General features: G+C 38.6%; 2 protein-coding genes across 2 annotated transcripts in view; both read right to left on the bottom strand.

Annotated features, from left to right (window-relative positions):
- Positions 1 to 6,332: 6,332 nt before the first annotated feature.
- On the bottom strand, positions 6,333 to 13,504 carry LOC140566117 (zinc-binding protein A33-like). Its single transcript, XM_072692265.1, has 7 exons — positions 13,046 to 13,504; positions 12,860 to 12,955; positions 9,548 to 9,778; positions 9,416 to 9,438; positions 9,211 to 9,329; positions 7,801 to 8,198; positions 6,333 to 7,714 (listed from the first exon to the last, which is right to left on the bottom strand). The coding sequence occupies exons 1-7, from the start codon at positions 13,430 to 13,432 to the stop codon at positions 7,706 to 7,708; spliced, it is 1,263 nt and encodes a 420-aa protein (XP_072548366.1). The 5' UTR covers positions 13,433 to 13,504; the 3' UTR covers positions 6,333 to 7,705.
- Positions 13,505 to 16,282: 2,778 nt separating this feature from the next.
- Positions 16,283 to 24,702, bottom strand: part of itga8 (integrin, alpha 8) — a 113,230-nt gene continuing 104,810 nt past the window's right edge. The window contains exons 28-30 of the mRNA XM_072692262.1: positions 21,805 to 21,906; positions 21,075 to 21,197; positions 16,283 to 18,599 (exon numbers count right to left, since the gene is read on the bottom strand). Of these exons, the coding sequence (XP_072548363.1) occupies positions 18,510 to 18,599; positions 21,075 to 21,197; positions 21,805 to 21,906 (315 nt within the window). The 3' untranslated portion in view covers positions 16,283 to 18,509. The remainder of the gene's footprint in view (positions 18,600 to 21,074; positions 21,198 to 21,804; positions 21,907 to 24,702) is intronic.

Genomic DNA, 24,702 nt, shown 5'->3' with positions numbered 1-24,702 from the left:
AGAGAAAGAGCGCCACCAGTTTGGCCATTATAACACACAACTCTCTCCTAATGCAGGACCAACTTCTGCGGCTGAGTCCCAAATCACTCTCATGCTCCCTATAAAGTGCACAGCGCATGGGCACGATGTTACAACGGCTTCTAAATCAAGTTAGTGCAGTAGATGGCCACTAGTGACAGATTTAGAACACAGCCCAACAAATAACGTCGCGCCCACTTCAGCTACAATTTTAAAAAGGGAGCAAAGCAAGGGAAGAGCGCCACCTGTTGGGCGGCTGCGGTAACAAAACATATAACTTTTAAATGTCTTTTTTCTTCAGTGTCTTTCAGGGTTTCTCTGATTAAATGTGAGGTGTTTTTAGAGCAGAATAATCTGGTGTTGTATTATTTATAATTAAAGTCGTAATTTTATTATGTCGGTCACTTTTCATATAGTGCACTATGTAGGGCATTAGGGACAGCTTCTACACCAAGTTTAGTGTACTAGATATCCAATAACGGGCTGATCTTCGGTGGGCATCCTCCATAACGCAGCTCAGGCGAGTGTGTGTACTTTTTACCTAGGCCGGGAGAACTGCTGCACATTCAAGGGAGAGAAAGAGCGCCACCAGTTTGACCATAAACGCACAACAAGCTTTTGTGGCTCAGTCCCAAATCACTCTCATGCTCCCTATAACGTGAACACGAGTGAAACTTCTAAATTAAGTTTGAAATGAAAACAAGTCTAAATGAAGCTAGTGCACTAGTGAGAGATTTAGGATTCCGCCCAGAGTTAAAAATCCCGCAGCTAAATTTCAAAAAGCAAACGGCGCCACCTGCTGGCGGTTACAACAACTTAACATATTTTAAAGAGAACTTTAAATATATAACATTTTCGGGATTTATTGAATTAAGTTTGAGAACCTGAGAACTTTTAGAAGTTTTTCAGAATCAAAACAGGCAGAATATTGTTGTATAGTTTGTGTATTATTGTATAATATTGTACAGTTGGCTCGGTAGCTTCCCAAATAGCTTCTACGCTGGGTTTAGTGCACTAGATATTCAATTATGCGAGATTTAGGATTCAGCCCAAAATAAATCACCGGCGTTGTTAAACTTCTAACAGGAGCGGCGCCACCTGGTGGACAAGATATATATTGTAATGATTACATAAAAATCAACTACTGTATTAAAGTAGGATTAAAGTCCTTTTCCGCACAACCGTAATAAACAACTTGAAATTATGTGGCTGGATCCATATTGGCCTATATAATAGTGCACTACCAAGGTATAAAAAGACAACCTTGACATCGAGTTCAGTGCACTACATATCTAACAATGTGAGATTCAGTATTCAGACAAAAATAAAACGCTGGTTTTGCTCTAACAGCCAAAAAACGAAAGGAGAAATGCGCCACCTGGTGGATAAAAACGAAAATGAAATAACTGATTAAATTTAATTTCTTTATTTTCTTCTTCTTTATTTTTTGCTTTGTTTCTTTTTTTACTTAAACAATAGTAAAATGTGTCTTTCTGGAAAGCACAATCATTCATTCTATTCCTCTTGACCAAATTATTAAAACATGCGTTTTTGTTCACTTTAGATTTCTATTGTGTTGTTATTACTGTAACTCAATCATGAGCGTCAGAAAGAGAAATGCTTTTATTTTCATTTTATTTCAGAAAGAAGCCTCAGTAGAATTTCACCACTGTTACACAAAAATGTTAATGTTAAAAATGTTAAATCTGGTCAAAATGTCATGAGGAATGGACCAATGCTCCAAAATGACTTGGAATAAAATATTTTTAATATGACTTTCATTAAAGTTATGACATTTTTTCTTCACCTATAAAGTTGACATTTATGTGATTTATTGTTTTGTAATACATTTCAATTCAATTCATGAATCACTTGCTCCCAAAATATACAGCCATAACATTAGCACCACCCATAGGTGAAGTGAGTAACTGATATAATTGATTATTTCCATCTACAGTGGCATCTGTCAAGGGGTGGATCTACATATTAGGCAGCAAGTGAACGGTCAGTTCTTGAAGGCGACGGGTTAAAAACAGGACAAATGGGCAAGCATAAGAATTTGAAGTCATATTGTGACGTCTAGACACCTGGGTCAGAACATCTCCAAAACATCAGGCAGGTCTTGTGGGTTTTTTGTGGTATGCAGTGGTCAGTACCTACCAAAAGTGCTCCATAAAGGATAACCTGTGAACCAGTGACAGGGTCATGGACCCCTAAGGCTCACTGATGCAATCAATGGAGGCCCCACCGCACAACTTAGGACTTGGTGCTAGATACCACAGGACACCTTCTGAACGGTCAGATCTGTTTTGGCAGCACAAGGGGGTACTAATGTTATGACTGATCTGTGGATAGTATCACAGAAGTCCTGGTGTAGAGCTGATTGACCCTGCATTGCAGGTTAGCCTGAAAAATGTAAGCAAAGCAGTGTAGCCAACCAGTGAAGCTTGACAGTGAGTAGTGCTCATACACATGCACAATTATCAGTGTTGGGTAGTGTATCACAAGATGACTGAATTACAGTGATATGATATGATCACAAAAAGTGAAAATGAAGGACAGTTAACCAGGAATCCAAAACAAAGATGGTCAAAGTTGAAAGAAAAACGCTTCAGCATTACAGAAGCTCACAAAGTAAACGCGATTAAGACAACAGGGAAACATGACTCAAATGGTTATAGTAGTCGAGTCAAGTCAGATTTATTTGTATAGCGCTTTTTACAACTGATGTCGTCACAAAGCAGCTTTACATAAATAGTGATTAATAAAAGATAGAGACAAAGAAGAAAGAAGAAAATAACGTAAGACATGATGGACCATAGACCCCCAATGAGCGAGCCAATGGCGACAGTGGCAAGGAAAAACTCCCTCAGAGCTGGAGGAAGAAACCATGGGAGGAACCAAGACTCACAAGGGGGACCCATCCTCCTCTGATCAGAACTATTTAAAATTAATGATAAAAATTACTAAACCAGGTATAACAGATAGCTAAAAATGGTTTTAACATGGTCACTAAACAGGTAGCAGTGGTAGGCGGGTGAGCCGCTGGTCTGCCATGGGTGGTGGTGGGTGGTGGGCCTGCTGGTTGGACCGGTAGGTGGCAGCTGGTTTAACGAAGGTAAAGGCGACCTCAGCGGGCAATCTTCCAGCAGGTCGGGCTGGGTGGCCATTTACTCGGAAGCAGGTCGGGGCGGGTGGCCATTTACTCGGATATACTACTCGGCCATTTACTCGGTTATAGTACTGAATCAGCACTGAAAATTACTATTGTGTATTTTTAGAGTACCCTCTATAATGTGCATCACAGCTGCCTGAGGGTCCTCAGTTTTGCTATATTATGTAGCTTAGCATGTTAATATATAGGCAAACAAGATCAAACCTGTTTATTTATTTGAACCTTCATTGCTGTGCTGCACATTGTGAGAGGTCCAGAATGACAGGAACAGAGGAGACCACTGAGTTAGATGCAAGGTTTAGAATTTAACAGTAAGTAAAAAGTGACTTTTTATTCTAAATGTTTGTGAGTTTAATGGGGTGGGTTTCCCAAATGTTTGAGTTCTCTCTGGTAAAAGATCATTTTTTGTGCTGTCAGTAAGAGAAAGCATCACAATGTGCACAGCAATAAAAGATTATATTGGCTGTCAGGGCAAAACTTTGGACCTTCAGTTGGTCCAAGCTGATGAATGGACCAACAGAGATGTTCCCAAATCAGATGGTATTAAAACTGCATTGCACATTTAAAGCTAAGAATGCTTTTCCACTCATACAGTAAAGTTACCAGAATGCTCGGGGGATTCAATTTGGCATTGGCAATGGTACCAGTAGGTTCAGGTTTATCTGCTCCATAGAGTCCTATTCTATTGGCAATACTTCTCTACAGGGACTAGACAAGCTGAATGTGTGTGCATTTCTGTGTATCTGAATGCATTAATTAGAAGGGGTGTCCATAAACCATTGGACCTATAGTGTACATTTTAGAGACGTTAAACTTTGCAGATATTTGGTCCTATTCACCATCACAGTGATCAATTCTCCACTCTGAATGACCTTGGTCTGTTGGGCATGCTCCAGCACTACTTTTGAGTTTTGGTACTTTGGAGCACTTTGGAGCTTTGGTATCTTATTTTAGTCCAAAATGGTTTTTACGTTTTTTTCACATTTTCACTGCAGTGGTGTGGGTTCAAGCTACTCTGTCCATCTGTTAACATTCATTCAACATCACTCTTACCTTGTAGTCTTCTGCAGTCTCATGAATGGGCCGACAGCCATGATTCAGATGGTCTGACAAAACATGCACACAGGCTGTTTATCCTCCATGCAGTAATGTGTGAGCTGCTCACTGTGCTCACAGCACAGGTGTGAGAAATACTGACAGAGGTTCCTCAGCACAAGATTAGAAGGAGGCTCAGGCCTTGAGGATCTTCTCCTACATTGTGGACAGTTTTGGAATTCGCTGTTTGCCCAGAAGTTCTGCAGACAGTCCTGACAGGCCCTGCGGCTGCAAGAGAGGACTACAGGATCTGTGAAGATGTGGTAGCACACAGGACAGGTCTTCATCCAAGTGGGTGCATCTAGCTGCCATTTCCTCCTTTTTGTTTAAGATACCAATCAAAAATTAGGTGTGTTCTACTTCAATAGCAAAAAAGAACAGCTAAAAAAAGAGACTATCCTCTCAACAACCAGCAGCAAAATGGGCATTTGGCCACACAGTGTGCAGAGCAGGGCTTTTCACTTCCTCCTTCACTTACAGTACCCAGAAGGAGGTGGAGAGTTGAAAGAGCTGAAGAGAGACACCTATAATGACAAGAGATATGTCCAGTTTGATCTACAATAAAGTCTATCAAACAAATCAAAGGTTTGCATCATTAATTTAAACTTGACTTGTCAATTTATACTTTTCCAAGAATCTGAATCCACTGAGTGGATGCTATTGTTTTTCTAAAGAACTGTTCAATGGGTGTGTTTTTAAAGAACCTACACGCAACTATGAATGGATTACTACCAGGCTGGTGGGCCCGGGGGACAAAAAGCATGATAAACCTTAATAATTGGGACACAGGTATTGTTCACTTCTGATTAAAAAACTGAGATGACTAAATAGATTTAAAAAATATTCATATTTATATTAAGGACTAAATATTGTTCTTACCATTTGCTCTTTTTATTAAGGCAGTACACTTATTTCTTGCCTTTTCCCTTTTTGCCTAATATGTACCTGTTTTTGTGTCTATTAGATATAATTAACATCACCTGGCTAATATTGAATAGGTCCCTCTTGTGCCACTACAACAGATGTGACTATTCCAGGCATGGACTCCACAAGACGCCTGAAGGTGTCCTGTGGCATCTGCCACCAAGACGTTAGCAGCAGTCCTGTAAGTTGGGAAGTGGGGCTTCCATGGATGGCATCAATCAGCCATAGGTGCCCATGACCCTGTTGTCGATTCACAAGTGGTCCCTTTCTTAACTCACTTTTGGTAGGTACTGACCACTGTATACCGGGAACACTCCACAAGACCTGCCTGATGTTTTGGAGCTGTTCTGGCCCAGTCGTCTAGCCATCACAATTTGGCCAATTTCTCCTGTTTTTAACACCTTTATCACCTTCAAGATCTGCATGCTGACTAACCTAGCATTATCTAGCTAAATATAGCTAGCAGATAGTGCCAACTGACTACAAGTCTCAACATGGCAGAACCTGTCTCAACTTCTCTCTCAGACTCAGGTTTTTAGGGTCAACACTTGTCTCTGTAGCTCAGCAGTTGGTCATCAGCCGCTGCACTGAGCTGTCTGGTACACGGTGGAGCTGTAGCTGAGCTAGCTCAGCAAAGGCTAACTTGGAAAGTGACTTAAATTTGTTCTCTGGTGGGCAGACTGTTGTCCTGCTAATTAACTGAGCAAATGCTAACTAGCTTCTCTCTCCTGATTCAGAGCAGTTTAACATTTGCATAAATTTCTGAATTGAATGACAAATATAAAATTGTGCTTGTCCACTTAGTTTTTTTTTTTTTATAGTTTTTTTCACCCTGTGAGCAAACAATAGTTTGTATTTGATCATTTTTTAGTTTTAAAATAAGGGAGGTTGATGTGGTACAGAAGCCACATAAATGTAGAACCATTAGAGCTAACTTTAATATTGTTAGACATTATTGTTAACATATTGTTACACAAATCTGAACAGAACAATCTTAAACAGTCTCAAATATATATACATAAATAAATAAATAAAACAATACAATAACATAGCATAAAACTGAAAGAAAAAAATATCAAAATAAAAGTTAAATGAAGATAAAGTAATGAACATATCGTAAAGTGAACAGAGCATAAAATACTGATTGAACCATCTTAAAACCAAAACTTTATGAATATAAAATGACAGTTTACGCCTTTTTCACAATATTTTAATTTTCTGAGATGCACTAGTTAATGATCTGACTATAGTGACCAAGTGAACAAGACCTTAGTGAGAATCAGTGAGTATAAGCACGAAGTAAAAAAAACAGCTTCTATTTATATCTATTCATATTCAGTATCCAGTTGTGAACCTCTTTGCACCCATACCCTATTAATCATTTGCAGAAGTTTCCTTTCTTGGCTGTCTCACAGGGATTCCTGGCTTGTTTCACAGATAATGGATTATAAGACATCCAAGTTTAGATATCAAACTAAGGGGAAAACCAGAGTACAAACCGAAAGAAAACCATGCCAACACCTACCCTCTTACTGTTGTACCCACACGCTAAATCTGGCCTCTCAGTGATCGTTCAAGTTGCCTACGGTGTCAAGGCTACTAGTAGGGGTGACACATATTACTATTTTTTTTATTCTGCAGCCCCACTAATAAATATTCCAGTTGACCTACCACAATGGATCATTACTATACTTTACAATAATCATTTATTATCGAACGCAACCCTCTAAATCAAATCATGAGGTGCCTAGAGATTCCCACCCCTAATGATAAAGCCAATACAATTTGAGATGACCACCTAGCTCTATTCCTGAGGTGAAGCTCATGTGAGACACACTGAAATGGACCTTGAAGAACAGCCATAAAAATACAGTTATTATGCACGCTGATTGACTGGGCTTATAAGTTTACTTTGACCTGCTAGATGATCAGTGATTTCTTAGGTGAACATCTACAAATCTGAACTTGGACTCTCCAAATATTCTACTATATAAAATACATATGTTTCTTGATAATCTACTGAATGTTCAGATGCTGCTACATGACTGATATGTGCTTGATCTGTTACTGAGAGTCTGATGTGTTCCGAATAAAGTGTCACTGGGTGGTCTCCTTAAGAAATGGAGAAATGTGTAAAATCAGCAGGAATATTAGAACATATAAAACGTTAAAACATTAAATGTTGCTGACCATAGTACTGTACACAAAAACAACACTTTCCCCTAAGAAATAAAGAGGTTATTTTGTTATATAATTTAACTGCAAATAATAGTTACATAGTAATGTGATTATTTGTGTTTATATTCTGTAAGTTTATATTAAGTATAACTCCCCACTACATTTTTTCAATTGTTAAAAAAAAAAAATCAAATCTTAATTTAATCTCCTTTCTATTATCAATTGAAACGTTTGAATGTAGTGAGTGACGTGTGATTTCTAGGATTTACCAATACCACAGAGGACTTCAGGGGCAGGATCCTCAGAGGACAGAGACTACACATGCTGTGGAAGAATGGAAAGACTCTTTCAGTGAAGGGATGCATGAACATGTGGATAACGGTGCTGCTGAGAGGGTCTAGGAACCACACCTCTCCAGCATTCATGTCCAGAAGAATTCTGACCACCTGCAGTTTTGCAGCCACAGGGAGCGGATGGTACGCTTTCACAGGTGACCGAGCGCACAGCTGTTCGTTATCATATCCAATACCCCAAGCACCGCTGGGGAAAACAGAGTGCTCTTTTCTGCGGACGGACTCTGTGGTCACACCGACCATCCAGAAGGTGTTGTTACCTACGTCAATGTCCCAGCTGTGCTTCCCTGAAGAAAAGCCTTTAGAGCCCAGCACACACAAAGACCTGTTAAAACGCTCCGGTATGTCCAGAAGTTCCTGGTTCTTCGTTTCTTCATCACTGTCCCTCATGCTGGTCAGGTCTGTGGACAGGATGAGCTCACTGTGAGCTGTGTTTGGGTCCAAGATGACAGGACCTATGGATACACAGTAAATTTATTTCAGAAAATTCTCATTACTCCAGTGCTCAATACAAAGTCTTGTGACTTTAGGTCCAACACAACAGATTTTTGTAATCTAATCTAATCAGATGCTTCTGAAAGCCTTGATTAACCAGATGAATGGATTCACAAAAGCTTTCCTAAGAAAAAAAACTATGAAGAATTGTAGGATAAACACTAAAAATTCATAAGGATGGACCCTAATTCATCTTCTTAAGAATCTTCTTAAATTAGTAGAAAAGTCCTAAAAAAACATCAGATTCATGATTCATTTTAAAGTGCAGACTTGTTCATAGCTCTGCTCTTATATTGCTGGATCATTTTGTCCTTGTAAACAATTCCCAAATAAGAAAACACAGTGGGGTTTTAGGAAGATTTTTTTCTTAAGAATGGTTGGTGAATAAGGCCTAATGTTCCTAGCATTTTTGTAAGGCAGAGGTACGAAGTGCTTCACAATAAAACAATTAATGCAAAATAATAAAATAATAAGAAATAAGTCACAGGCAAAGTTAAGTTAAAGGATGTCGCTGAAATGTCTCAATTAAAGGACTTTATTTCACCATCTCAAACAACATCATCCACTGTGGTTTGCTGAGTCAGTGCAATACCACAAAGAGTAATTGTCTCATGTTTGTTATTTAAAAAAATATTGTTAATATTCACAGCTAGACATTTACTGTTTAAATATGCAGCATGTTATGTTATTGGTATTACAAATAAATACTGAGATGTAACATTATACTTTTTATAACATTATATTTTTTAAATCTAGTCATTTCTCTTTCTTAATTCTCTACATAGCCTATCTAGATAAATGTTTAGTCATAACAGCCAGCCCTAATTACATCTTCTATACAAAAAAAAAGTAAGACGTAGATTTTCAAGTCATTCTACAAAGCGAGGACTGTCTTATAATAGTTTCATAAATGTTTTTAGAAAGAAAAACATCTGGCCCTATTTGATGAGTTTCAAGCAAAAGAAGACTCACTGAAATTAACAATGTTCTGCATTTTCCTCCACACTCTGTACTGTAGGTTTCCCAGGTACTTTGCAACATTGACCACTTCTGGGAAAGCATCTTCTGGAGCTGACTGGCTGCACTGGGCTCTGAAAAACCATCACAGTTCAGGGATTAACTGGCTTGGATCCATAACTGAGAAATGAATGTGAGAAATGGGGTAAATTCTACTTACTTTTCCAGAGTCTTCTCAAAGTTCTGTTAAAAACCAGAGGAAGAGTTTAAGATCATGAACGGTACATCCTATCAGACAACAGAAGGTATGGAAGGGGAGAAATGAGGGAAGGAGAGATGGAGGAATCCTGACCTTTAGAAAAGTGGTGTTTTTGGAGTTTAATTCTTTTCTTGTTTCTGTAATGGTGCGTGAGAGGGTACGCAGCTCTTCATCAATATTTTTTATTGCTACTTCCAGCCACTGGGTTTTCAGCTTCTCTTCAGCCCTCAGTGCGGTCATCATGGCTGTATTTTCTTCTTGTAAAAAGTCATGAAGTTTCTTGAACTCCTCCTTAATCTGATTTCTTATGTGCTGGGCCTGTTGCTGAAATGATCCACACAAGTGTCAGTCAGGGGTGCATAAATGCAAATAATGTTTATTCATATAACAATTTAAAATGGTTTTAAAATGGAGTTGAATTTATTACTCACAAACTTAGCTTCATCTAGATCATCTGTTATGTTGTTGAGTGACTTTAATATTTATGTTAACTCCAGCTGGGTACTATCTAATGTACTCTGCCTTTAAATGTCTTTTTCTGTTTTTCCAACCATAAGCTCATTAAGTATGGTCTTGTTATGTCTCCTCTCAAATCCTATAGAAAATCTATTGTTTCTTTTCATAATCTCATGTCATGGCGTATACAGCCAGACCAAGAGGGATGAACACTTGCAGAGGTGGAGATCAAAGCAAGAGGGTTTATTAACCAAAAGAAGCATAAACACAAGGGGTGTGAAAAACGTGAGCAGCAACAAGGGGTTAAACAATGAACAGAACCAGAACATGACTAACAAAATGGCGAACACAACAAACCTGGGACTGGGAGGAGCCGGGAGCTGAGCTAGATACAAAGGGGGAAAACCAAAAGGGAACCTGAACTTAAACCTACAGGCAGAGCCTGGGCGAAGGGGCGTTAACGTAAACAACGTAAACCTGAATATGCAGCGTGCTGCCGTAAACGTGGGTCGCCTTGCTTGAACGTAGATCGCCTGGAAACCTGGACAGGAAGCGAGCGTGTCTCACTTGCCACGAGAGTTGATGGGAGACCTACTTCTGAACGTGAGTCGAGAACTAGAGCTGACCTGAACATACCGGTAACGCACAAGGAACCTCAGGGTGTCGTAGAGATTCCAGATTAGTCAATTCTCGGCAGAGAATCAAGGGGTTAAAGCTCCTTAAGTACCCCAGTCCCAGGTGAAACACATGAACCATTAATCAACACAACTGAACGTGAACCGAACACACATGGACACAAATGAACATGAATCAATTCAAACAAACAGAAAGTCCTTATTTGGGCCTGTGGGTGGCGGCTCAGGATAGGGGAGGCTAACATCCTGAGTGCCTGACATCTCACTTCTATTCTCACTCACGCAATTTCTAGTTCTCTACAGATCTCTGCTTTATCTGATTTTTCTAAGGCATTGTCGTCTTCTGAAGATTTAGTCACACATTACAGTAGTACAGTAGTACAGTAGTACTGTCTCTGCTATACTCAATCCTCTCACCCCTCTAAGGAATAGACTTAGTCCTGCTACTCACACTTCAGAGCTTAATAAGAGTTAAGGTGTTTAGAGGGTCGGTACAAGAAAACTGGTCTTTCTGTTTATTTCTCCCTTTCCAAATATAAGGATGCCTTAAACACTCCCTGTTTCTCTTTCTATTCTGATCTTATAAACTCTGACAGTCACAGGCCTTTTTACCTTAAACAAACTTTGCCCTCCTTCAATACCCATTATGAACATCTTGACCCAGTGTCAAACATTTATGGATTATTTCCAGGGAAGATCACTAAAAGGGAAAAATCACTAAGATCTATATGGACTTTCCTGAAGACAGTTACTTCAGGGCACTTTCAGGTAACCCGGCTCATCTCTTTCTCAGGTTACTGTCCCATTGTCTCCTGATAACAGTGTTATAAATCTGCTGTATCTGTCATTCCTTCTCTTATAGCATATTTGATAAATCTTTGTTTCTCATAAGGTACTGTTCCTCTTTCTCTCAAAATAGCTGCAGCCATTCCTATACTAAAGAAACCCGGGCTAGACCCATCCTCATTGGCCAACTACAGAACAACCTCCCTTTTTTAATTACAGTTATGGAAGGAGTTGAAGCCTCTCAGCTGCATGACTTTCAATCATATATATCAGGCCATTCAGTCTAGCTTTCACACTCTACACAGTACTGAGTCCTGTTAAAGTTTGGTTAGATTTGGTGCTGTCTACATTATTGTCCAAGCCCTTCAGTGGTCTTACTTTGCTGATACTTTGCTGATAGACATCACTACATCACACGTACACTTCATTCGCAGGACACTGGTCTTCTTTCAGTTCCTTGCTTTAGAAGAATCAACGCTGCATTCTCTTATAAAGGCCCCAACTCTGGAATAAACTTCCTATTGGTGTTCGGGACACATTCTAAAATGTTAAAATCTAGATGAAAAACGACCTTTTTTCTCAAGCTTTCAGATAATCTACCAGTGTACTGTACTGATTACCTTGCTGATGTAGCTTGTATCCATACTAACACTGTTCTGTCCGGGTCTGATTACAGAATCTGATCAGTACTGCAGTCTTTCTAATCTACTTCCTTTACAGACTGTACATCAGTCTATTCTTCAAACTCCTAAACACTTCTGCATTTTTCTCTTTTCCTTTCTCTCCCCCATGTGCTGAGCTGCCCCCTGCTGTCCGCTCACCGCAGATGCTAGTCCACCATATCAATACATCACAACACAACTGAATTAAACTGAGTTTCCTTTTTCCTTTGCCAGGGCCAAACAGAATCACGTCTGGTTTGTCTCTATTTAACTGAAGGCAGTAAGGACACTAGCTATCAATGAGCTCAATGCATTTACCCATGCAAGCTATCATGATAAATCAAGACCATGAGAGTGGAGCTGCAGTCATGTACTACTAGCACAACTCAGTTTTAGTTACTGAATAATTAAGTGAACCTCTGCTCCTTTCACTTTCATAAAATGAAAAGCATTTCCTTACTAATATTGAGTAGCTCCCCCATTGTGCCACCAAAACAGCTCAGATCAGTCAATGTATGGACTCCACAAGACCTCTGAAGGTGTCCTGTGGTGTCTAGAACCAAGCCATTATAGCAGCAGGTCCACAAGCCCTGTAAATTGTGAGGTGGGTCCTTCATGGATCACATCAATGAGCTTTTGGGCAGTTTACTGAGCTTCTGTAGAGCACTGTTAGTAGATACTGACCACTGGATATACCAGGTACACCACACAAGACCTGCTGTTTTGGAGATGCTCAGACTCAGTCGTCTAGCCTTCACAATTCGAGCCATTTTCCTGCTTTGAACAGGAATCGCCTTTAAGAACTATATGTATATGTAACTGATCAATGTATGTTACTAGAAGTCCAACAGGTCCCTCATTCTTACCTTTATGTGATCAATTCGTCCTTGGCACTTCAGCTGGGCATTGTGGAGACTCTTGATTTTCACTGTGGCGGTCTTCAGTGCACCCTCAACAATGTCCTAAAAGCAGGCAAATGATCATCACCTGAAGATCATCCTGCTTGTCATGAGATGTTTCAAGCGTTTTGGCTTCACTGGACTGAAACTCACCTTATGCTCAGCTGCGATTTCGTCGATGGGACGGAATTTGTGCTCCAGGTGTGTTTGAGAGTCTCTACACACCACACACGCCAGCTGGGAGTCGTTCACACAGTAGAGCTTCAGTTCTTCATCGTGAAGATCACACCGCGTTTCCGGATGACCTCGAACCGCCTGGAAAGATTCACTCAGGGTTTTCAGAGCAAGATTAGCTGGGGGGCTCCTAAAAGACCGCTTCCTGCAGAGTGGGCACTCTTGGCTGCCTTTAGTGCTCCAGTACTGACGGACACACACTTTGCACACGCTGTGACCGCACGAGAGAACAACCGGGTCTTTAAAAATGTCCATGCACACGGGGCAGCTGAAGTCCTCCTCAGAAAAGGCACGTTTAGAGGCCATCGTAGGAAGTTGGCTAACGGCGAGGGTTTAATGCACAGCACAGGATGTGAAAAAGGTAACCTAGAGGTTTTCTGCCACCTTCCAGACCCTTTATTGCTTAGACAGATCCAGAGCTCACGATCTTCTCGGCATGGTTCGGTGTAGCCAATGAAATCATCCCTAATGAACTTTCACTTTCAGTCCGGCGTCTTTCCAAGAAGTCTACCTTGTTCACATTCTCAGAGTCGATTCCTCTGTTCCTGGAAACTGGCAGTGCTGTCAGACTCAAAGCTCTGAATCGAAACTGAATCCATTTATTTGACACATTGATGAGAAGTCTGTATCAATATGATAAAGGCAGTTTCAGTAAAGCCCTAAAGAAAAGCAAGCTGCTGATCTGAGTTCATCATGCTTCTAAACTGTGACTCTTGGCACATGTCAACACCAGGATGACTTTTTTTTTAGCCTTCTCTTTTTAAACCCTGTAGCTGCTCTGTGCTCTGTCAGTAATTCTGGATGATTTTAACCAATAGAAATGCTCCAAATTACTTGGCATTACTCCATTTAAACTCTTATTGAAATAGAGAGTATGTATAATGTGTGTATATGTGTAGTATAAGTAAATGTGTAAATATTCAGTATTTTGTATTTACTATTTTGTAAATGTGTTCTTGTTTGTACTACTGTAATGGACGATTCACCCATGTTTTTCACTCACCTTTACACCTGTGTAATGTGACGTAACAATAAACGTGATTTGATTTGATTATTATATATTTTATATATTATATATTATAGTTAAGAGCATTTTTGCTTTCTTCTGTAAAATCACCTTTTTGGAGATACATGTTTTTCATTGGACAGCAACAATGTACTTCTTTGCGTGTTGGCGATGAATTTTACAGTAACATGACTGAATGCTTGCTTTGGTGACATCTAGACTTGAGAATTGACCTTATAATTACCTTACACTTAAAGTTATTAAAATTCTACCCCCAAACTATAAAACAAAACTGAAGACTTTAAGAAAACTGAAAGACAAAAATGAGTGGCGTCTACATCAGTTAGACAGCTTTAACAAATAATCCTCTTTAAGTGCTAAATACAGAACAACCTGAACCTCAAGTTAACACATTTTAAACAAAATAGAGCCAGTGTACAAATGATCCAGTAATGATATCAAATATGTATCAAGGAGGAATACAAGCTGAAATAATAATAATAAAAAAAAAAAAACATATGATGGAGATCATGACCATGCTCATGTTAGTAACTCTGGGTCTAAGCAAAATGTCTGAGTGGCAGGTGCACTGCGAGTGGAAGATACTGAATTTGAGATTATCTAACAATTTGACATGATTTAACGTGAAAGTTCTGGAGAGTATAGTATGCGTCCAGAAAGGAGATCGGGGTCCATCGCACCAAAACCAAAGGACAACATGCTCAGTTTTATTGAAGAAAGGTGAAACTTAAAGATAAATGGAATAAATGACTTGGTTATAAGGAACCATATGCAACATTGTGCATTAATCTGCAGTCATACAAATTAGTACTGGACTAGATGTCAGTGCTGCACTACAACAGATAAAGTGGATGACTCCCCTACAACCATCTATATACTTACCCTGGGATAATCCATGTATCATGCAGATAGGTTACAAAAATAATGAAACCAATTTCAGTGTTAACACAATGTACTTCATACCATTGCTGTGCACCTTCTTTTACAGACTTCAATGGCCATTGCTTCACAACATCGACCAGTAAGTGTATACATTTATTACCATGGGCTCTCTAATCAGACTTCTTTGATGGTGCAGTTGGTTGACATTCAGGGCGTATTTGGCAGAATTCTGCAACATCCTGGTGTTGACTGGGTCGAAAACACCTGCATGCAATTCAGTTTAGCATTTTGGGTGTCCTAGATGGCATGCCCATGGCTGGTGCTGTAGTCCAGGTAAAATGTTTTCTGGATAAGGAAATGTGCTTTCAGTAGTCTGTAGAAAATGTTACACAAAAGGCTCTTCATTGGTTACTTCATTGTTTTTTTACCACATTGTTTCTGCTCATTGTCTTAAGAAAACAAAACAACAAATGATGCTAAAAAGAGGTCTTTGGAGGGATGCCATAAAACAGAGAGCTTCGATCTGAAACACATCTGAGTCAAGTCTTAGGTAAAAGCCAGTTCCAGTAGGTGTGTTAGAGAACAAAAAACACCAAACTGGGTTAGACACTGTTCCCTCAAGAGAGTTGAATGCTAAACCTTTGTATTAAAAGTGACAGTTTTCTGGTTTTAAAAGAAAAAAAAAAGATTTTAAAAGATTGTGAGAAGCTGTTTAAACAAGATGAGTGAATCACTGTCCAGTGAACCAGTTGCACCCTCTTTTTTTCCTGGACTATTAGTCTAAGACTAAGTGAGAAGGTATTGTATGGTTAGAAAATATTTACTTTTTTTTGAGAGAAGTGTAAAAAGACAGTGTAAAAGACTGTTACAAATGACCTAAATATGAGAATAAAAGAATTACACTTAACTTACACTTAAAAGAATTAACACTTTTGAGAAACTCAGCTACCAACCTGATTATGGATAGTTTAGCTGTGATATTTATGTTTTCAGTCAGCGATGTTCAAACTGTCTACCAGAGTAGACTCAAACACCACACAGTCAAAGCCGACAATGACACACTGTTTTTGGCTTCAGACTGTTTCTGTTCATTTTATGTGTACTGTTTTTTTCATGATTTGTTAATAATGACAGCTTTGACTGAAAATCAAACAATGAAGGGTGGTGCTGGCTTTTTACAGTATAACTAGGCAACAATTACATTTTTCCAATAATTTCTTTAAGAAAAATCAAACAAACCTCAAACCTTATGTACAAAATTTATTTAAGGCTGACAGTGGGTCTTAAAATTTGACTTTGTATAGAGCTAAACATTACAATAGGCAGTAAACAAACTTTTCAACAATTTTCAACAAAGGTTCTCAATAAGAGCTTAAAGGCTTCTTTGGGGGATGTCTTGTATATTCTATAATTGCCAAAATGTCACTGCATATGCTTCCATGTGTGTTGGCTGTGTATCTTTCAGAAATATGAATGAATGGTTACATTGGTGACATCTATACTTGAGAAATGACCTTGTTATTAGATTTTAAAGTTACTGACATTTTATCCTCAAACTATGAAACAAAATTGAAGACTTGAATGTTTTATACATGAAAATGAAAACTGAAAGACAAAAATGGTGACAATTGTGTTCCCTTTTTACATGGTCAGAGTGGCGTCTACATCAGTCATACAGCTTTAACAAATAATACTCTTTAAACGCTATATACAGAACAACCTGAACCTCAAGTTAACACATTTTAAACAAAATAGAGCCAGTGTACAAATGATTCAGCAACTCAAAAAATGTCGCAATATTGCACATATTTATATCTAGTCATGGACCACTCCTGCTATCTGGTGGGATCAGCTGGTAAACGGGGATCATGGTCATCATGCTCATGTTGGGAACTCTGGGTCTAAGAGGAATTTTTGAGTGACAGAAATAAATGAAATCTTCTAAAATTGCCACTGTTGTCCCATGTCTGTGCCTTAAAAGTTTTTTGTCCTTATAGTTTCAGTATGATTTGGGAGGAAACATAGGTTTGGAATATTTTTGTTTAGCACAGGATGCAACATTTGCTAGTTTAAAAAAACTGTTTATTTCTGTCATTTAGAAATCCAACCTATACCCAGGGTTACTAAAACTGGTATGACACCTACTACAGAACTATGACACAGCTTCGGTGCCCTACTCTGTGGTATTGATTGTCCTTATTTTGATGATAATAATAACAATTAAATGTGCCATTTCCACAGATTTCCCCCAAAAGCAGTCCATCAGCCAAGATATGTTTGGTATCTGATGCTTCTTTAGTTGGATTGCTTCTACTACTGCTTTATGTATTTATTTATTTTAAATAAAAGTTCAGATTGGTAAATGTAAGATTATTTAACCTGACATACACTATATAGAGAAAAGTACTGGGAAATGGAAATTGAGGGTATTAAAAAGACATTTCATCCTTTTGTTGGAGTTACTGTCTGTATGGTCCAAGGAAGACTTTCTACTAGATTTTGGAGCATTGCTGTGAGGATCTGATCGCATTCAGGGACAAGAGCATTAATGAGGTCTGGATGTTGGATGAACACCACGCTACCTCATCCCCAACTCCCCAAATCATCCCAAAAATGGAGCACCATCATTCCAGAGAACACAGTTCCACTGCTCCACAGCTCAATGCTGGGGGGGTTTATACCCCCCATGTCTGGCATTAGGCATGGTGCCAATAGGTTCATAATTATCTGCTCCAAAGACTCCAACTATATTGTTTGGGAATTAAAATGTCAGTAATGGGTAGATTACTCCATTACCAATATAATTCAGAGAGGCAGCCCTATTTCAAACATAACTCGGCTGACTGAAAATCATGTTAATTAAATTTTGCAAAGAACTAATTGAATGGATGTGTGTGTGTGTGTGTTTGGGTACACAGGCATTCTATTTGGGGGGAAAAGGCACTCAGAGAGGTTGTGGAAATGTAAATTGCGAAGTAAATTTAAAAAAGCTCATCTGTGTCAGAGTTGCTGAAGCTCACAGAAACAGCAGTGTTACAGTTCTTTAAGGCAAAAAGGGGTAGTGTATAAAAAAGATCCTCTTTTCCCAGCAACGAAGGCTTTGTATTGGTCAGGCTTGGAGCTTACAGTGATTATCTTTGGCAAAGGATCAGGATCTCGGCCTCTCTGTCTCTTGTCTCACACTCTCTTTTTCTTAGATTCTTTTAAAATTCCAGTCCTGCTGTAGTGGAGAGATTTGACAAAAGCGGGCCACTGCAGCTCAGCCTGCTTTAGATATGTTGTTTGTGTGAATGGCACTGTGGTCCAGCTCACAGATCCCAGTGCATTCTGGGAGTTGTAGTTCATTTAGAGAGTTGTATGGCTGATTCAGGTCGCAGTCTCCTTGCCATGTACTACAACCCTCCAACAAAGCTCCTCTCTGCACCGCCTTCATCTTTTGATCTTCCAGCATTTCCTCCATCTTCGCCTTCTTGCTCACGCCTCTGTGGACTTCTCGGATGTCAGCTGCTCCCGGTCTGAAACGTCATCGTCTTTGGGCGGCCGCGCTCGGTCAAAGAACCCGCACTGAAGAAGAGGAAGAATGAACACAGGAGGATTAGATCCCAGTGTGCAGCTCATATTTTAGTACATGTCCCCTCTTAAACACTTCCACAGATGTGCTTCTGCTAGAGGTTAACAGTGACGGGCAGTGTGCGTAGAGAGCAATGCAGTTAATGAAGATGAACAGATCTGGTTTAATTACAACCTTACTTTTAAAACTGTTTCAGAAGTATTTACATTAAGAGGTTTTGGCTTTAGGTGCATGTTTGTGTGTGTGTGTTAAGGGGCACAGTAAAGTCAGATATTAAAGACAATATAATTTTGAGATTAAATAATTGTGTTTCAACAAATAATAAAGATCATTTGTTTCTTTTAGCAGTAATGCGGATCATGTTGCATGGTTTAAGAGATAATGCAGATAACTCATCTTGTTTTGAGAGCTAATGCAAGTTTTCTTGTTTGTTGCAAATAATTCTGACCACACAGCTTATTTCAATAAATAGCACAATTTGAATGAATGATTCCAGAAATATCTCATCATTTTTATTGTTTTAAGACATACACAGATAATGTCCTTGTTTGAAGAGATAATGTAGAAAAATGTGCTTGTTTTAAGTGATAATGTATGACTGTATCACAAACTATCGCAGATCATTTTATTTGTGTAAAAATGATCTTCCAATAAATAACAAATGGGAAAATTTTAATCTCACAATAATCTTACAACTATCTCAAATTTATAAAAAAATAGAGATATTGATAAGATTTAATATGCTTTACAAAATATACTTTTTGCAGTGTTCAAAGAATTCAGTCAGTGTGTCTTCAGCACCCTGGCATAACTGTGATAAACTGATTATTAGCCCCTCTAATCAGTTTAACAATGATGTGCTCAACTTCAGATGTATTTTAAATCAACCCTTATTATAATGCTATTCTATCAACCAGATTGTGATGGCGGGGAGCAGTATTTCTGAGTGCAGTACCACTCTCTACCAAAAGAGGGAACCATTTCATAAAGAAAAAACACAGAAATGAGTCTGATGTTTCCTATGAATAATATCTTGCTTGGACATAAACCACTATTTTTTAGATTATATTTTATAGTATAGTACCATATTACCTGGCAGTAAAAATAATTGCATAGATACGCATACATCATACACTGAGGTTCCATGACTATTTTGGATATGTTTAAAAGGATCTATTTTAGTGGAGGACCACAAAAAATGATGCTTTCTGCCAACATGACAATGTAAGACACCACATTAAGACATCAGATGATAAAATAAGGTTGAGGAGTGAGGAAGTTTAGGCCATGTCATGGCAACAAAACCACCAGATTTAAATCCCATTAAGAATGAACGGGACTGTGTTAGAAAACATGTAGAGAAGAAAATCCTAACACTATAGGAGGTCTGTATACAGCAGTGAAGACAGTGTTGGTTCACTGAGGTCATTTTATGAAAGGTTATGAAAATATGACAAGGCAGTGTGAAGCTGTTATCAAGAACTATACAATTAGCTGTTTTTTAGTTGGTGTATTGCTCTATTTAAAGTTTTCTATCTGAACTGTCTTCTGTGCTGCACACATACTGTAAGTGGGGATACGAATGTGTTTAGGTCACACAGTGTTTATATTAAGCAATTCATTTTAAACCCCTCCACAGAGACTCAATCAAAAGCCTGAGAACTATACTGTAGACAAAACACTGATAAAATCAACATGACTCATTTATTCTCAGTCTGCAATAAGACTCCCTCACTCTCTCCCTCCGGCCTCCCTGCTCAACAACCCTTTCTTAATCTCATTTACCAGTTTCACATCCGAGTCTCACTTCGCCCCCTTGTCTTGCTGTACTGTACGTCTCTTCCTCTCTTTTTCCATTCCTCTTTCTTCACCATACCCTCCTGTCTCCTCTCAGACTGTCTATCTCTCACAGGCATCTCTTTCAACTCCATTTGAGATCCTTTGTTTTACTTTTTCACTGAAGCAGAGATGTAGCTGAAGACACATTTCACATTTCGTGGATACACAATCTGGACAGCTTGCTTTTAGTTTAAAGCACAGATTTCTTTGAAGCACTGGAGCAATATTTTAGTCAAGATAAACGGCTCAGCATGTGATAGATTCTACCCTTCAAAAAAGGCATCCAGCTACTTTATCCACCATCCTAACCATATCAACGCTCTTGTCGCTGAATGTAATCAAATTCTCACAGCAGTGCTCCAAATTCTATTTGGAAAATCATATTTAAAACATTATAGGTGAAACCAATAGTGAACAGTTCAGTGTGATCAACCACACTAACAGTAAACCCCCAGACACTCTTCCCACCAGTGCCTGCCCTTCTAGCACTCCATGATCTTTTGTTATTACCCTATATCATTCCCACATTATTCACATCTGTAAAAAAATGCACCCGCACCTCCTGAATACCAAGCCCTGCGTCTGAGTGTGTAGCACTGTTTGTGTGTGTATGTGTGTGAATACCCTACCTTCCACATAGCCAGGGTTAGTATGGCCAGTACCAACAGTCCCAGTAGAATGGCCAGAATAATCACCCACAGAGGAATGGCAAAGGACACATCAGGAATTGCCCACACCACGAATGTGCCGATCTATACAAACACACACACAAAGTTTTAGGGGATGTAAAGTTGCAATAAAGAGATATGAGGTTGTTGTCATAATAAAGGTGGTATTCTCAATAATTAACTATTATAACTATTATAATAATTAATTATAAACTGCCAGTTGATCCTTAACAGTGTTAAGGCCAGAGAACACCAACCCAACAAACATGAACATTCAAACGTTTGCTGTGGTCCTGAGAAAAAGAGCTGACAAGTCAAATGAACTAAAGTGAAGAGCATGGTAACATGTCTTCCTGTGTTTGTTCGGTCCATGTACTCTGGCCTTTAGGGTTAGGTTAGGTTTTGGGTTTTCTTTTTCACTTTGAACTGATACTGCGTAAGCAGGGTTTAAGCCTTTTTTAAACCTTACAATCTGGTTTTGAGAGAAGGAATTTATGACCTTATGCATGACCTTATAAGCCACTTCACCTTCTTATCCAAAGCCAAGCAGGCCAGACCCTTCACAAGTGTTTATTCAACTCAACTACCCCCTATTCCTACATTTCCCTCTCACAGTCCCATTCCCTCCACTTCTCCATTTCCTGCCCCTCCTTTCTATGTCCTACACCCACACCCTCTCATTACTGCTCACCGAATTACTCTGTTGGGGGAGTGTGTGCGGCTTGATGCGATACGGCATGCCTGTGACCTGGAAGGCCACAGTGGAGTTGAGCAGGTAGTGGTCATTCCGCCTCTGCAAAGAGGAAAACATTAGATTAACTGAAGCAGAACATACAAATAAGCCTCGCCATTTCACAGAGTCACATGTACCACAGGTTTGTCAGGCTTTTTAATGGATCAAATAAGGGCTGATAAGTATATGACATATATTACAATATGTATAAATCCCTATATCCAACATAGTTGTCACATATTAAAATATGTGACATCTATGTCAACTTACTTGATATTGGTCATTTTAAAATGTTTAGGTGTCTGTTTACGTTACATTACTTGCGCCAGGGGGGAAAAGGTGCTTTGGAAACAGCCGGTCAGTAGATTGTGACATAAGATGACTGCTGTAATTAACGTGAATTTCACACTGTTTGTAAATTCTTGTTGACTCAGTAATAAAATACAGTTCCAGAGTTGGATCTGTTTGGATTATTTTTCATTTGTTTCTGTTTGTTTAATTTTTCATCCTTCATGACCTATGGCAAAGGGATGTGATCCCGTCAGAATATTACACATTTTCCATCAATCAACTCCTTGTCATTTTTGCTTTTTAGCATGAAGAATGCTGCTTTCTGCCCCTTGGTTTCAAAGCATGTCTGTGATGATGTTGCACAGAAACTTGTCTATATAGCACATATATTTCAGTCATATATTAACACATACACTCATATGTGGAACTCAATATATTTACCAATATATTATAGAAAATCATTGCTGTCATGCAAAAGTCTTGTTTCTCCAGAATGGTAATATTACAGGAGAATGAAAAATCATTCTTAAGGATTCAATGTAAGTCAATGTAAAAAGATGACAGTGTAACAATGTAAAAAGACAATGTAAAAAGAAATAATTTTGGAGCATTTCTATTGGTCCATTTATCAGAAATTGACAGTGTAAAGAACAATTCAGATTTAAATTTAGTAAAAAACAGCAAACATAGGAATAAAAGGTTTTTACAGGATAGCACCTGAGAGTATCATACATAAATTCTGTATTTGTGCTATACTAGATTATCATTATATGCTCACTACATGTACTTACCCAACAGTAAAAAATATATGTATGTTTATCAAAAAAGGATTGTGCATTCATTTACATTGTACATTCATGTACAATTATGGATATCTAAATGTGATCCTAATAACTACTGTCTGGAAATCAGGCATATACAACAGCATTTACTATGATAAGAACATCTACACATACTAAACTTGGATCACTGATGTCAAACAAGATGTTGCTATGTTGATAATGATAATACAATCACATATTATATCATCAGTATGCTACAACCCAGGCGGTGGTCTCAGTTGTTCTTAGGATCTTTGACTGCAAAATGTTTGTGAGACCTGACCTTACATGAAATCATGTAACATGATTTTTTTATTATTGGCTTACATTCACATTGTTAGCCATTGCAAAATTGCTTTGCTCTGGTGTATAGGATATATGTATGCCAGTACACATTCTTAACAGATTCAGATTATTAAAAAAAAGAAAAAGAGAATCATGTGCAGCATTCTGTAGGACTATTTCAAAGTAATCATAGGTGTCATAAAATCACTGACTAGAAAAAGATGTTTAAATAAAAAAGCAAAACACAGATTACTTTCAGACTACATGTAAAATGTCACCTTAGGATGAATAATATGCAGGTGGTGTTTTGACTAAATGTTGGACTGCAATGGTTCCAGCTTGGGTAATCAGAAGAAACAGTCAATAGAGCGACAAAACAAAGACTTAAAGAATTCCTCTAAACCATGAGACATCTTTAACGCCATCCACTCAAACACATACACACACAGGTCTGTTTTTTGCTGGGGTCCCACAGTGGAGATAAGATTAAAGGGGTTTTGGTGTGACAAGGTTAAGCCTCATTAAGCCATGAGTCAGCAGGATAAGATGTACAGAGCTCACTTAAAGACTCTTTTAAGCATGTTCTCAATATGAGGCAATGGCAAACATCACCTTCTCTCCTTTAGATCGGCTGTGTTTGAGTTAAACACTCCATTATATGTGCCATGACAGAAGGACAGGCATGAAGAATGGAGATGTTGCTTTCATAGAAATCTTTATAAATATTCCCTATTACTATATCAGAACTTTTATTCAGATAAATGTAGAGGTAAACCAGAGAGATACTATATTTATCTTTACTTGCACATATTCTAATGATATACACTACATAATGTTATTATTACAAGCAAAAACACACATTTAGTTAAACAACTTCAATAATTACAGATTACCTCAGAAATACGAGCCCATTTATAACAGTATTCATGGGAAAAAAGGAGAAGTGCAGACATGTGAGGAGCAGAGAAGACACACTGCATCTGACAACTACCTTTCATCACACACTGAATTATGGAGTGAAAAGTCCTTCAGCTTAGAGATGAACTACACCAGGATAGCATCAAGATAACATCAGGGCAGGGCTGTTCCAATGGGGCCAAACAAAGAGGAATCCAGGTCCTACACTCTAAACAAAACACAGATTTCCCGCTGTGTCTTGACACAAGCATCACTCATAGAGAATTAATGCGCACATTTCCATTGTGACATCTAGGACAGATAATCAGAGGAATAATGGATGAACAGCTAAAAAGAGACTTGGTGGTTAGTGTTGATGTGAGCTATGATAATAAAAAGGTGTCGAGTTGTCTGAGAAAGAGAGAACAGAGGGTGACTGTGTGTTTATGTGTGTTGACAAATAGGTGCTGCTGTTGTGGAGGCCTGAGTGCAGTGAGTGAGCATGTAGTGCAGTGGCTCTCTGTCTTTTCCCTGCTCTAATGTAACAGAATCATCTGATTGT

Source organism: Salminus brasiliensis, chromosome 1, assembly GCF_030463535.1.
Source record: "Salminus brasiliensis chromosome 1, fSalBra1.hap2, whole genome shotgun sequence".
Taxonomy (NCBI): domain Eukaryota; kingdom Metazoa; phylum Chordata; class Actinopteri; order Characiformes; family Bryconidae; genus Salminus; species Salminus brasiliensis.
The sequence above is the reverse complement of the archived record's forward strand: the minus strand, read 5'-3'. Positions and strand labels throughout refer to the sequence as shown.

Bases quoted from the DNA above. Each gene is read 5' to 3' on its own strand.
- LOC140566117 (XM_072692265.1), bottom strand. From the start codon at position 13,432: ATGGCCTCTAAACGTGCCTTTTCTGAGGAGGACTTCAGCTGCCCCGTG. The intron at 12,956-13,045 runs GTGAGTTTCAGT...GCCTGCTTTTAG, and splicing joins AAATCGCAGCTGAGCATAAG to GACATTGTTGAGGGTGCACT. The intron at 9,779-12,859 runs GTAAGAATGAGG...GGATCATTTCAG, and splicing joins GACGAATTGATCACATAAAG to CAACAGGCCCAGCACATAAG.